Here is an 11,764-nt window from a genome sequence, read left to right as displayed (position 1 = left end):
TAGAAGCCCGGGATCAGTCTGTAGTGTGTACCATTCAGAAGGGCGTCACAGTGGAGGTTGGTTGCCAGAGTTGTTGCTGCGGCAATCTTCCACAGAAAGGGAGACGTGAACAGGCGGGCAGTATGAGGCAGGTGAGATTGAACGGAGTGACGAGGACTGGTCTATGAGAGGGAGATGGAGAGATTCGAGGGTCATCTAGTGGCCAGGGCCCGGGAAGGTGCACCGTCCATGTACCTGCGCCAATTTTGTGGTAGGCAACAACAGAGACGTGAGGGCACATGTCTGCTTGGCGAGAGATTATGTGTAGCGGCCCGAGAGGAAGGTCCAGACGTCGGAAGATGGCAGCTTCGAGACGAAGGCGGCTGAGGGCATGCTATAGAGCAGCAGAGGAAACGTGAATGAGCAGGAGTAGACGTGGAAGGACCAGGCGACATAGAGTGAGACGCGAGAATGAGGACAGGGACGTTTCGGGATGGTCAGACTCCTGGAATGACATGTAGACCATCGCGTCGTCCTGCTCTCTCAAGGGCTCAACACTGATGGGCCACAGTTTGCCGGGCTATGGTGCACCCACACCCTGCGGTCGACTACGGGGGCGATAGTATACGAGAGAACTTACTTGACGGGTGGCATATGTCTCCACTCTCGTGCGCTGCTTCCCTTCCATCCTTCCCAAAATGTTTCTCATGGATCCTATCGTGCATTCGGCCGCTGCCTGGACGGAATGGCGGTGCGTCGACCTCAGGTAGGCTTGAGACTTAGCGATATCGAGGAAGCAGTGTGCGGCCTCCTGGAGCTGATGAAGTTACAGAATGCCATCAAGTACTGTGTGCACGCATCGTGAGTATTTCCCGACGTTTGCAACCTACATACACTGTAGAGACTCGTCACTCACTGTAGCGATCCGTGCGAGCTAAACGTGTGCTCGAAGATATCGATGCCTGCGAGGAGATCGTCCTCGTTGGGGTTTTCATGTCTTCTCAGTAGTACCAGCAAGAGCGTGCATTGAGACAGTAGTAGACAGCAGTACTCGTAAAGACAGACAGAGCAGACATGGTGAGCGTCGAGTGCAAAGTTGCGGCGGCCCCACGTAGAGACGTAGTGGCTGCAAGCGCCGTTGTTCTCCGAGTCTCGCTCTCTTCCTCTCCATCGTCGGATTCGTCCTCGTCCTCCGCTCTTCCGAGTCCTCGGTGCATGTGACAAGTGAACAAGGCTAAGTTATGATCGTTTAAATTTTGAGCATAAGGCTGCTCGAAGCTCGCTCTCAGGACCATATCGAGCGTCGATCCACCCTCACGTCAGACATACTAGTCTCTCGCTCTCTGCAAGAACCCTGCACCACCGTTTCGGGGCAGCAGAAACTCTCGTTCAGTTTACTCTACGGATACGACTGACCTTATGGTAAGCGTCAACTGTGCTCGTGTACTCGAGGTGTCGTGTGCGTTCAGGTTTGTATACAGCACCTCAGGCCTCAAGTTCATGGCCTCCCAGCCATCGGGGCTGGCTTGGCTACAATCCGCACACCAAAAGGTTTGATCTCGTCATGGTCCCCTCATGATCGACGTGCGTGATTATATGGAGACGGGTGAAATGGCAAGGGACGGTGTCTCATGACGAGACACGCGATGAACTTGAGGCAATGAATCGGGCACGAAATGCAATAGGTGTGTTTGTATTCGTTCGACTTGATATGCTATGTATTTCTCTCTCTCTCTCTTTCTGCCCCTCCGCCATCGCACGGGTGCCTGAAGCCTCAAGATGCACGGACGGCGGGCTGCAAGTCGTCGCGACCCCGTACTCCCTTGCACAGTTGCATGCGCCGTATCAACGACTCCTCACTTTCTTGGGCCCCGTGCTGCACAACGAATACACCATATGGTATGGCCTAGAAACTCGGATTTTCTGCGGCAATATTCATGATCCAACGTACGTCCGTCGTCCTTGTCCCCACGCTCACTCGCTGGGTCCTTTCCTGACGGTTACTGACGTTCATTGTATGTTTTATCCTTGCATGAAGCCTAATCTGATATGCATTCTATAACCCCCTCCTGGCCCCACGCACACTTATCCCACGACACAGCCAGGAGACTTCGAGCGCAGATCGTGCAATCGCCTCCGACTGTTCCCGCTCTGACGGTCTCAGCCACGATGATTGACTCGTCCTACTAAGCCCGGAGTTCGCGAGGACAGGCTCCTACACCGAGTCGTTTGCAGTAACACTGCTCTTGTTCGTGAGTCGACCCGTCGTAGTGTGTCGTACCAACACTGATAGCAACCGGTGCTTCCGATTTTGCCAGCTCAGCTTCTGGCCGGCGCTGTGCCAGGAGCCTCTTGATGAGTGAACTTGTATACATCAGCAAAATTCAATATCTCCTTATGACTCCTTAGCCATGTCTTGGTTGTCTTGGAACCAGGAGCTAAGTCGTGAAGACGGTGTAAGGTAACAAAGTTGTCAATGCAGTGTCCCCCAAGGCGTCATAAGGCAGCTCAAGGAAGACATGAATGTACGTGCCTAAGCAGAATGGACAGCAAGTGACTCCCAAGGCAACTACACGCCTCAGGGCCAAGCTCAAGAAGACGTATAATGTATGGCCAGAGATCCTAGTACCCAAGACGACATGTGATCAGGCGAAACAAGAGAGCAAGACACTTAAGATACATGATAGGAAAGGCGTGCATGTAATATGGACGTTCCGTTGAGGACATTCTCGGGTTGGTGATGTCCAGCTCCTTCTTCAGAACTGCATGGACAAGGTCGCGCGATCGAAGCGCACGATCGGGTCCACCGACGTGCTATGCCCCGGGTTGCCCCCAGAAGATGTGGTCGGACACCATCTTGACAGGGGAACTCGTCAGCCTCGTGTTGGATGAAGATGATTGGAAGCACTCACCGCCTTTACTTCTTACGAATGGGCTGCCAGCCACTGAGGATCCCGAGGCCGACGAGGCGTCGCTCTGCCATGTCCGATGTCATGAGCCCCCTCAGAAGCGGCATCACGGCGCACTGCTAGAAGCTCCCGAGGACAAATGCCGCGTCGACCTGAGCTTGTTGAAGTACACAATCTTGAGCATAAACTCCTCATCCTTGCGGGCATTGACTGTTCCGAACTCGAAGATAGAGCACTCACATAGGACCAAGTTCTCTGAATTGCAGTCCTAAGTGCGAGACTTCAAGTTGTCGCTGCTGGCCTTCCCGGCGCTGCGCTTCGACCGACCAAGGACCGCCCTTCGAGTGCTCGACGTGACTCGAAGACGAGCGGGAAGACCTCTCGCATTCTTGTCCTGCTCGGAGGTCTCGAGCTCGACCTGGAAGGCGAGAATGGCTTGATCTCGCCTACTAGTAGTAGCGCTGGCGGCAGAGTTGGGACATTGACGTTGGCGGTCCACACCTCACGGAGGACAGACGGCTTGTGAACGGCAGACGTGAGAGGCTTGCATGCATCGGTGGACCGCGCTACTTCTCGGGATATACAGTCGAACGCATAGCTCTGAGAAGGTACGGGGACGCCCTTGACGATGTGTGCAACTGAACGCGACGAGGACGGTGTTCCAAGGGAAGAGGACCAAACGTGTTCTGTGAATGGTCGAGCATAGCCTGCATGGCGACAGGCTCTCCTGAAGGTTGGAGGGCCGGTGGACATCATCAGCTACCATAGATCAAGATAAGCCAACACTAATCACCTTGCAGCACAAAGACCGAGAAGGATGTATCCGCGCAGGCACGCTTGCGCTCTCATCGGTGACTTGTGCCTCGTCCCGAAGTGCGTACTCGTACCTGCGCAACGTGGTGATGCTGTGCTCGTCGTCCCACTCAACATTGCAAACCGAGTCCCTGTCGCTCCGATTGACGACGAAGACCGACGTGTCGTTCATCGAACTCTTCTTCGCAGACGATTGAGGGGTCGAATTTTGTGACGACGGTGAGCTCGAGTAGACAGACGCTTCCTCTTCGATGGTCTCGTACACCGAGGACCGGGCCATGCGCGCCTCATCAATGTGACGACGATGACTGGTTCCTCGAGCCCTAGCGCGTCCCTCGCGAGTTCGCTTATTGGCTGTGTGGCATTCGTGAGCAGCGTTCTGAGGCGTCCAAGGTCAATGCTAGATTGCGGACCGCCGGAGATAGAACCATCAGAGGCCGAGATGGGAGGCGTATCAGCGCCAGAAGAGGCGGACGAGCAAGCACTTGACCGAGAAGTCCTGCTGGGGATGGCCGCGCGAAGATGGAGCGTTCCCGCACTAACACCCCCATAAGCACGGGACCAAGCGGACGATGAATCAGATCACTTACAGCCTGAGGAAGCAAGGAGATCCTCTCCTTGTGCTATGAGTGCGCTATCCTCCAAGCTTTGTCGCTCGAGCAGGGCTTGATCATACGCTCACCACCGAACTGCATGGAAGACGTCGACGCGATAGAAGGCTGCGCGCTGAGACGGGGCTTCTTGGGCGACTCCTTGAGGGGCGGCCAGCATACGATCCGGGTGTGCGGAGTGCCTGTTCCTCTCCGACACTGTGCGGACACACAGTGAAGCCTGGACGAGAGAACTATCGACCGCCTTCGGATGTGAGATCCACCAAGCATCTGTAGCACCAATGCGTCAGCGCCGCATCATCGTAACGAATCAACCATGCACACCGTGATCATAATGTCGTCCTCCTTGACCGGGCTGTGGAAACTCATCTCGCTCATGATAGACAGTGGCCGGAACTGCTGGCTCGTCATGTACCGTCCATACTGCACATACGAGGGAGCGAACCCGCAGATGGACTCCGAAGATACAGACGTCTGCTGGTCAGTCTTGTCGAAGATCGAGTTGTCCACAACCGAGGTGTACCTGCCAGTGTTGTCCATGATCGAATCCCACGACGTGCGATTGACCTCCTCGGGCTCGCTGTACATGCGCTCGGGCGACGAAGAGATCGTGCTGAGCGGTGCGCTATGCACGTTAAACATCTTGTCGCCCACTGCCCGGTCGCGCTATCGGACGCTCATGATCGAGTGCACCGAGAAGTCGCGGTTGTGCCGCGGCCGCTCGGAGTGTCCTCCACCAGCACCGTGCATCGCGTAGGACATCGCGACGGAGCTCACGCCGGTGTTCGAGTCGTTGCGGCGGTGAGCACGGGCACTGAAGCTGCGGTTGTACAAGCTGATAGTCGGGGGCGTGTTGGATGCAACGGACATGTTTGAAGGACCACGGCAGTGTCGACGGCGATGTGGGTGCATCTGGAAGTAGAAGCTCGAAGCGTCGTTGTCCACCCGCCTGCGCGGCTTATTCAGGATGAACGAGAACGTGTCGTCGACCAACATGGACATTTAGATCGACATGTCGTCCATCAACTTGGGCGGCGGCTTGGGCCATCGTGAGCATACGCCTATGGATCCTGCGTGCCAGAATTGACAACCGCACCGTACGAAGAGACCGATGTAATGCCACTGAAGAACGACATGTCCCTGTTGTGCCCCAGTCGACAGGCGGGTAGAAGGCGGGGCGGTTCGGACCAAACTCAAAGCCGCGCCTGGCCTCGTCAAACGAGTCGAAGTCTGTGAAGCTGACAACGGACTTGCCACGGGTGTGGCCTTGAGTACCGGCTGTCTCGTCAACACGCATCGACACAACGACGGCGCCATGCCTCAAGCTCGCAAAAGTTGATGCGCGAGCGACTCTCCACGTCTTCGGGCACGATCTCCGTCGTGTTTGCCATAATAGACTTCAGGATCGAGCTATCTTCCTCCACCATGGAGCCTGAGCTGTGGGACTGTGACCTCGAGTGCGGCAACGGAAGGATGGTGTCCAAAAGCGTGAGCGACTCTCTGTCCTCGACATCATCGAGCCTTGCGGCGAGGGCTTGCCACCATACTTGAAGTCACGCCAGGGATGTCCTTCGGAGGGCTTCGACTGCATCCAAGAGGAAGATGTGCCCGAGATCGGAGGGTACACGCGACCGTCTGCGAGTGAACCTGCGAGTGGCCACTGGCAGAGTCGCGGTTGCCAGACTCGCCGGCCTCGTCCAACCCGCCGTACAACGACATCGTCTCCTCCACGTGCAAGAGATTATGGGGCACGTCCTCGGCAGGCGCAGGGCGCGGGTTCTTCGGAAGCACAGGGACAGGCGGAAGGCCAAGCTGGTTGCGCAAAATGAGCCGCCGGACTCATTGAGCTTCCTCAGCTCGCCGGTGAAGTCGAACGACTTCTGCGTATCGTTTTCAGAGAGAGTGCTAGTAGGACCGGTGTGTTCGCCATCATCCAGCTCTGCCTGGTTGGCCTGAGTGTCGAAGACTCCTCCAAGCCCTCAGGCTCTGGAACTGGGAGTGCTGCCTTCACGGGATGGTGGGGAGATGCCGCATCAGCAGGGTGAGGCGACGCGGAAGGATAGCTGAGTTGAGTCCTCGGAGTACTACATAGTAGGCGGACGGGGAAGAGTAGTGATAATAGAGTACAAGGTCGGTCACTGATGGACGCCGGGGAGAAATAAGGATGGGGATCATGAGTCGATGCAGCGATGAGATATGAAACAGTAGCGAAGCGTATCAAGTGTATCAAGCGTAATGAAGTAATTCGAAAGCATGATGATCAATGTACTTATTGACGAAGAAGGACTTGAAGTGATTGAGACTGTCGTGGCTCTCCAGATCGAGCGGAACGGGTCTTCCCACACTCACCCCAATGAGATGAGCTGCGCGAACGATGGTGTTGAGGTGAATGACCGAAATGGAGGGGTAACGCCTATTTGACCGTCCGGCACGATAGAAGGCAGGTTCGACCACCCACATACCGGTGTCCTCGTCTGGCTGGTCATCGGTACGAAAGAACCAGCGCACGGCCACGCAAGGGTACACAATGCCCCGGTACTTGAATGAAAAGAGGAGCAGCGTGCGGGCGACGTCCATTCCGAGCAACCCTGGGAGGTCATTCTGCCTGTTGACGAAGACACAGTCAAATCGGGCGGCCTTTTTGCGCCATCGCGGTGTAGCGCGGACCAACTCCTGATGCATACCGCCAATACCGCAGGCATCGCTGGGCGCATAGAAGGTAGCTGTAGCGGAATAGAAGACGGAGATGCGCTCGAAATCAAAGGGTGGACAGGCGTCAATGTTGAGCGTGGCACCAGAAGCGGTGGAGGCCGGGTTCAGTTGATGATACAAGAACCGGCGAATGTGGTTGCGAAAGTCGGAGATTTCGAACTCCTTGCCCAATTCTTCAGCATTAGAGGAGTGCTTGCGTTCTAGACAGAGTTAATTGATGAAATAACATTGAGGCATGTGGCAGACCAACTCACGGGGAGTGAGGGCCATCGTCATCTGCGACAACGGAGTGGGACATTCCATGGGACCGTCAGGTCTCACACTCAAGCTTGCCCGGTTAACACGAACACGCCGTGCCTTCCTGCGATGGCCAGAAGTTGTGACAGGGTCGATGCCTGTATGGAGCAGAGGTGTTTATGTGGTCAGCTTCAGCTCTTGCAGACTCTAAGATACAGATCTGGTCGGACTTACTTTGAGTGTCCAGTAGTGCCGATGAAAGGCTATCATCCAGCATGCGGCGCTCTGAAAAGTCGACACGAGCGGCCGCCAGTTTGTCCAGGCGTTGGTTCGTGAGCAGCATCTGTTCTAAAGCTTCGTATCGATTGGAACGGCGCCAGGGCTCCTTCACTGCCTTTATGTGCTTCGACTCGGTGATGAAGGAACATAGTCCGTTAGGTGCGCCGAAGGCCCAGATGCGATCGATGTAATGAGTGAGAGAGTGCTGCCTTGGCAAGGAGAATCTGTCAGGGCGGACACCTGACGTCCGGAAGATGTCACGATACTGGCGGAAGTTGGCGAGTGATGCAGCCATCATTGCGGTCGTCTTGTCGTTGTGCACCTCGCGCCTGGCCAGATAGCAAAATTCAACGAAATAGCGTATAGTGAGGACGACGTCAGAAGGAAGGAGGCCGTCTATTGCTGGAAGATAGACCTAAATAGGCACTTATGAGTGAGCACAGTGCACATCAATACGATTGCAACCCCTACCTTCATCAACGCCTTAGAATCGTCACCTGTCCACTGTTTGAATCCTCTCCCCTCGTGGAAGTGGCGTAGTCCCGAGAAGGGAGGCACTACAGCGATACTGAAGGAGATCGAATATGTCAGCTAACTCAGACCGACCCCATGCCGAGGAGTAATAAGTTCTTACCGACGATCTATCTCGGCCATGATATCGGCGGCTCTGGTGTCCCCGTACTCGTGCTTCAGGTATTGTTCCACCCACGCGACAAGATGGTCTTTGAAGGTTCCCTTGATCAGTTGATGGAGTATGTCGGAAGAGAGCAGTTCATGAATATCAGCCCGAGGGAAATCGTTCGTAAATGGCTGTACGGTGTTCGAAGTACTACATGAGCGATGGGATACTTTACATCTCAGAGTTTCCACTCACTACCACGTCGCCAACGATCCCATACTCTTCCCACAGAGGACCTAGATCGAACTCCAATGCCATGTAGTCGGTGATGTGGCGTGTACGGCGAACGACCCCTTCTGGATTGTCGAGGTCCTTGTTCAACGCGGTGCAGCTGGGTCATGCAAATGATCAACGACCGAAAATGAACAGATACTGGAGGATATACTTACACAGGACACCAGCCTTGGACGATGCTAGCAACCAACGCCTGTTCGGGGTAGTCCGCGATGTAGGGACCCAGCCCATAGACGACCTTCCGGAAGTGATTATCGCCACAGCGCACGATCTCTGGTACAGTCATTGCAAGGCGGAGGGAGGAAAGAATGCGGGAGAGTGACGAGTGGAAGAGCTGACGGCGAAACTTCCTGAAGTCAACGCTTGCTGCATACTGTCGTGTAGCTGAAGAAAATCAGAAGTGAATACTTCATGGCAATCAACGCCAGCAGTCGCATTCAACTTACTCTTGGGGATCGCAAGGAATGCGATCACCGTTACAGCATTGCGATGAGCACGACGGACGACATTGTGAACGTTGCCGATCGAGAGGTAAAGCGGATAGTAGTCGTTCTGACCGGTCGCGACTGAAACCGTAGTCTTGTCACTCCCAAGAATGATGGGCACAAATGACGAGCCTCGGGTATTGGGCAACTCCTTGATCAGTTCCTATGCATTGATAAGCTCCTCCTTCATCACAGTGATCGCAAGAAGCTGGTACGCACCGCTTGTTTCCATGCCCAGTCACCTCCCATGAAGTTGTGTAGGCGTCGGTTACCATCGAGGTCGAATTCACGAACAGGACACCAATCCATCTCGTCCTTGAAGTCAGGGTTTGCAAGCATCTGACGGACGACTGCCAGGGGATCGCGGAAGTATACGGTATGCACGTCATCCATCCATGCTGGAGCGTCGCGCGCAGGCCTTGCTCCCCCATAGGACAGTTTGAAAGACTCCCATTTCACATCACCAAGAGGGATGTCGTCGATTGTCTTGTATAGATGTTCGTGGTTATTGAAGGGAGCCTTGTCACCATGCGGCAGAAGCGAGACGTCCCAGAGGCGAAGCAGCGAGTCGATGTTCTTTGCGGGCATCTGTTCCTTCTGATACAACAACTCCGCCAGCTCGAAGGAGACGCGGTCTTCGAAGGGCGTCCAGTCATCCATGGAACGAACGGGAAGGGGACGAGGGGGTGCACCACGATCATGGAGTGTTTTGCCATGGGCATCGCACGGTCTGCCTGGAAAGGTTTCACGTCATGTTTAAGCCGAGACCTGAAGTCAAGACAGATGACCTCACTTACCATTGATATGCTCATGCTTCCGCCATGAAATGCCACCCGTTGTACCGCACTCGCCTTCTCCATCAGTATCCTCAGTGTCAGCGTTGCGAGCAGCGATCTCGTCACCACCCCTCTCCTGGATGGGTCTTTAGTGTTCCGTTCCGGTAAGTTGAATAGCACTCAAAACGTCCACTTACCTGCACGTGTATGTCTTCATCTTCGGGATCGGGGCTGCTGGCTGCACCTCCATGCCTGAACAATAAACCCTGCAAGTGTGTCATTAGCAATGCCGAATCACACTCTGAATACCACTAACCTCCGCATCATCGTCGTCGTCGGCACTGCCTCCTGTGCCGGTAGATGGACGGCACGATGGCTTCGATCCGGATCCATCCTCTTCATCGTCCCCATCGTTATCCGTCTCGTCATCGGTAACGTCTGACAGGGGTAGAAGCTCCGGCAGCTCCTCGTCGTCCTCGTCGTCCTCGTCGTCCTCGTCCTCGTTCTCGTCCTCGTCGTCCTCGTCGTCGTCATCGTGGTCGCCCTCATCACCCTCGTCGTCGCCATCGCCATCGTCACCTGAGAAGGACCCAACCTCACTCTGTGCACCATCCATCCGGGATGGTGAAGACTCAGCAACAAACCGAGGGAACGAGATCCTGAGGAAGAGAGTTCAGGTTCACGCATGGACGCATGAAGAATACCAACTCGAACTCACCGCCCGCTTGCAAGTAACCCATGCATGCGGAAGCGACTCCGCTGCAGCGGAGTGCGGAACGGGGCACTAGCTAATCTATCATCTTCATCCTCTGACACGTCGGAGGCCTCGCCGTCGGTATCAGAACCGTAGTTGACAGGGAGCAATGCCGGCGGGCCGTCAGCATCCACCCATTCGGGATGGCATCGTCTCAAGTGTTGCGTGTATCCAGATCGATTCTTGAGAGCACGAAGGCAGGTAGGAACTGGGCAAGGGTAGGTCGGCATGGTTGAGTGATAGGGAAAAGCGACTAGAGACGACTCATCTTATATGTCTCCAGCACGGACTCTCCACCCAACGCAGAAGCCGGATGCGCACACAAACCCACACAGCATTGCCCATGCACAACACCGATCATGTCCACCTGCAGTATAGTTGCTGCACAGCGGGCAGCGGAGCGTCGGAGTTGTCAAGCACTATTGAACACGAGCTTGTCAGATTGGAGAAACATGAATTGGGGGACACTTACTCTAGGAAATACAAGTCCGCCAAACGGACGCAGCGCTATCTAAAAGGGGGAAGATGAACGAGCACCTAGCTACTGTGACGAGGTACGAGCACATCAAGTGCCCAAACGCTACAGCATGCTGTGTCAAGTGACTATAATAGACGAGACTTACACTACCATCCCAGCTATGCACAAAGGACCGAAGCGCAACTTGGGTGCTGCGTCCGGATCTCGTCACCTTGACCATCTGCTGCAATCACAACACATCGAGGGCAGACCTATCACCTTGTACAGTACGCCGATCACTGCGTGGGTAGGGTGAGGGTGGACGATGTGGTTCATAGAGGTACAACAATGGGGCGCATCTATGAGACCGAGCCCACCCTGCTAAGCAGCTGAGGGCCACATGCTCTCGGTGTTCACAAATCCATCTGCACGAGATAGAAGCGCTACGGATCAGCTGAGGATCCAGACGCAAGGGGATGCCACCGCTGCGAGGTGAGGTGACGTTGAGGGACGCTGGGCTGGGTGATCGGAGTATGGTGGACCAGTCGATTGTGGGCGACAGAAGGACCATCGCGTCGCCCCCACTGGCAGAGCGAGACATGAGGCCGCATGTGGATGTTGACTGGGTATCCTGAGAAGGATAATAGGGGTCCCCCTTGTTCTAGCGCGGGGTAGATCTGCAGACCACATCCGTGAGCATTGCTCGTCACGAGAGAAACCACGGAACGCTCACAGATGAGTGGGTCGTCGAAGTGTCCGCCTTACAGCCTCCAGCACGAGAATGGTGTGTCTGGAGTCTTTGGTCAGCTGACAGGCGAGGACCAAGCCGCCGGTTCTGC

General features: G+C 55.2%; 2 protein-coding genes across 2 annotated transcripts; both read right to left on the bottom strand.

Annotated features, from left to right (window-relative positions):
* Positions 1-2,994: 2,994 nt before the first annotated feature.
* Positions 2,995-5,314, bottom strand: L226DRAFT_526450 (uncharacterized protein; the record flags this gene model as incomplete). The annotated part of the gene is made up of 7 exons (XM_067679050.1): positions 2,995-3,098; positions 3,216-3,306; positions 3,339-3,647; positions 3,682-4,055; positions 4,384-4,510; positions 4,637-4,978; positions 5,006-5,314. 7 exons carry the CDS (start codon positions 5,312-5,314, stop codon positions 2,995-2,997), a joined length of 1,656 nt encoding a protein of 551 aa, XP_067530340.1.
* A 1,224-nt stretch (positions 5,315-6,538) lies between these two features.
* On the bottom strand, positions 6,539-9,598 carry L226DRAFT_548054 (uncharacterized protein; the record flags this gene model as incomplete). The annotated part of the gene is made up of 11 exons (XM_067682560.1): positions 6,539-7,224; positions 7,279-7,340; positions 7,375-7,468; positions 7,496-7,955; positions 8,012-8,108; positions 8,175-8,350; positions 8,415-8,465; positions 8,542-8,591; positions 8,616-8,819; positions 8,900-9,101; positions 9,158-9,598. 11 exons carry the CDS (start codon positions 9,596-9,598, stop codon positions 6,539-6,541), a joined length of 2,523 nt encoding a protein of 840 aa, XP_067530339.1.
* Between the last annotated feature and the right edge of the window lie 2,166 nt (positions 9,599-11,764).

The sequence above is a fragment of the Lentinus tigrinus genome (assembly GCF_003813185.1).
Source record: "Lentinus tigrinus ALCF2SS1-7 unplaced genomic scaffold L226scaffold_44, whole genome shotgun sequence".
NCBI lineage: Eukaryota > Fungi > Basidiomycota > Agaricomycetes > Polyporales > Polyporaceae > Lentinus > Lentinus tigrinus.
This window is presented reverse-complemented; position numbering and strand designations above follow the sequence as displayed.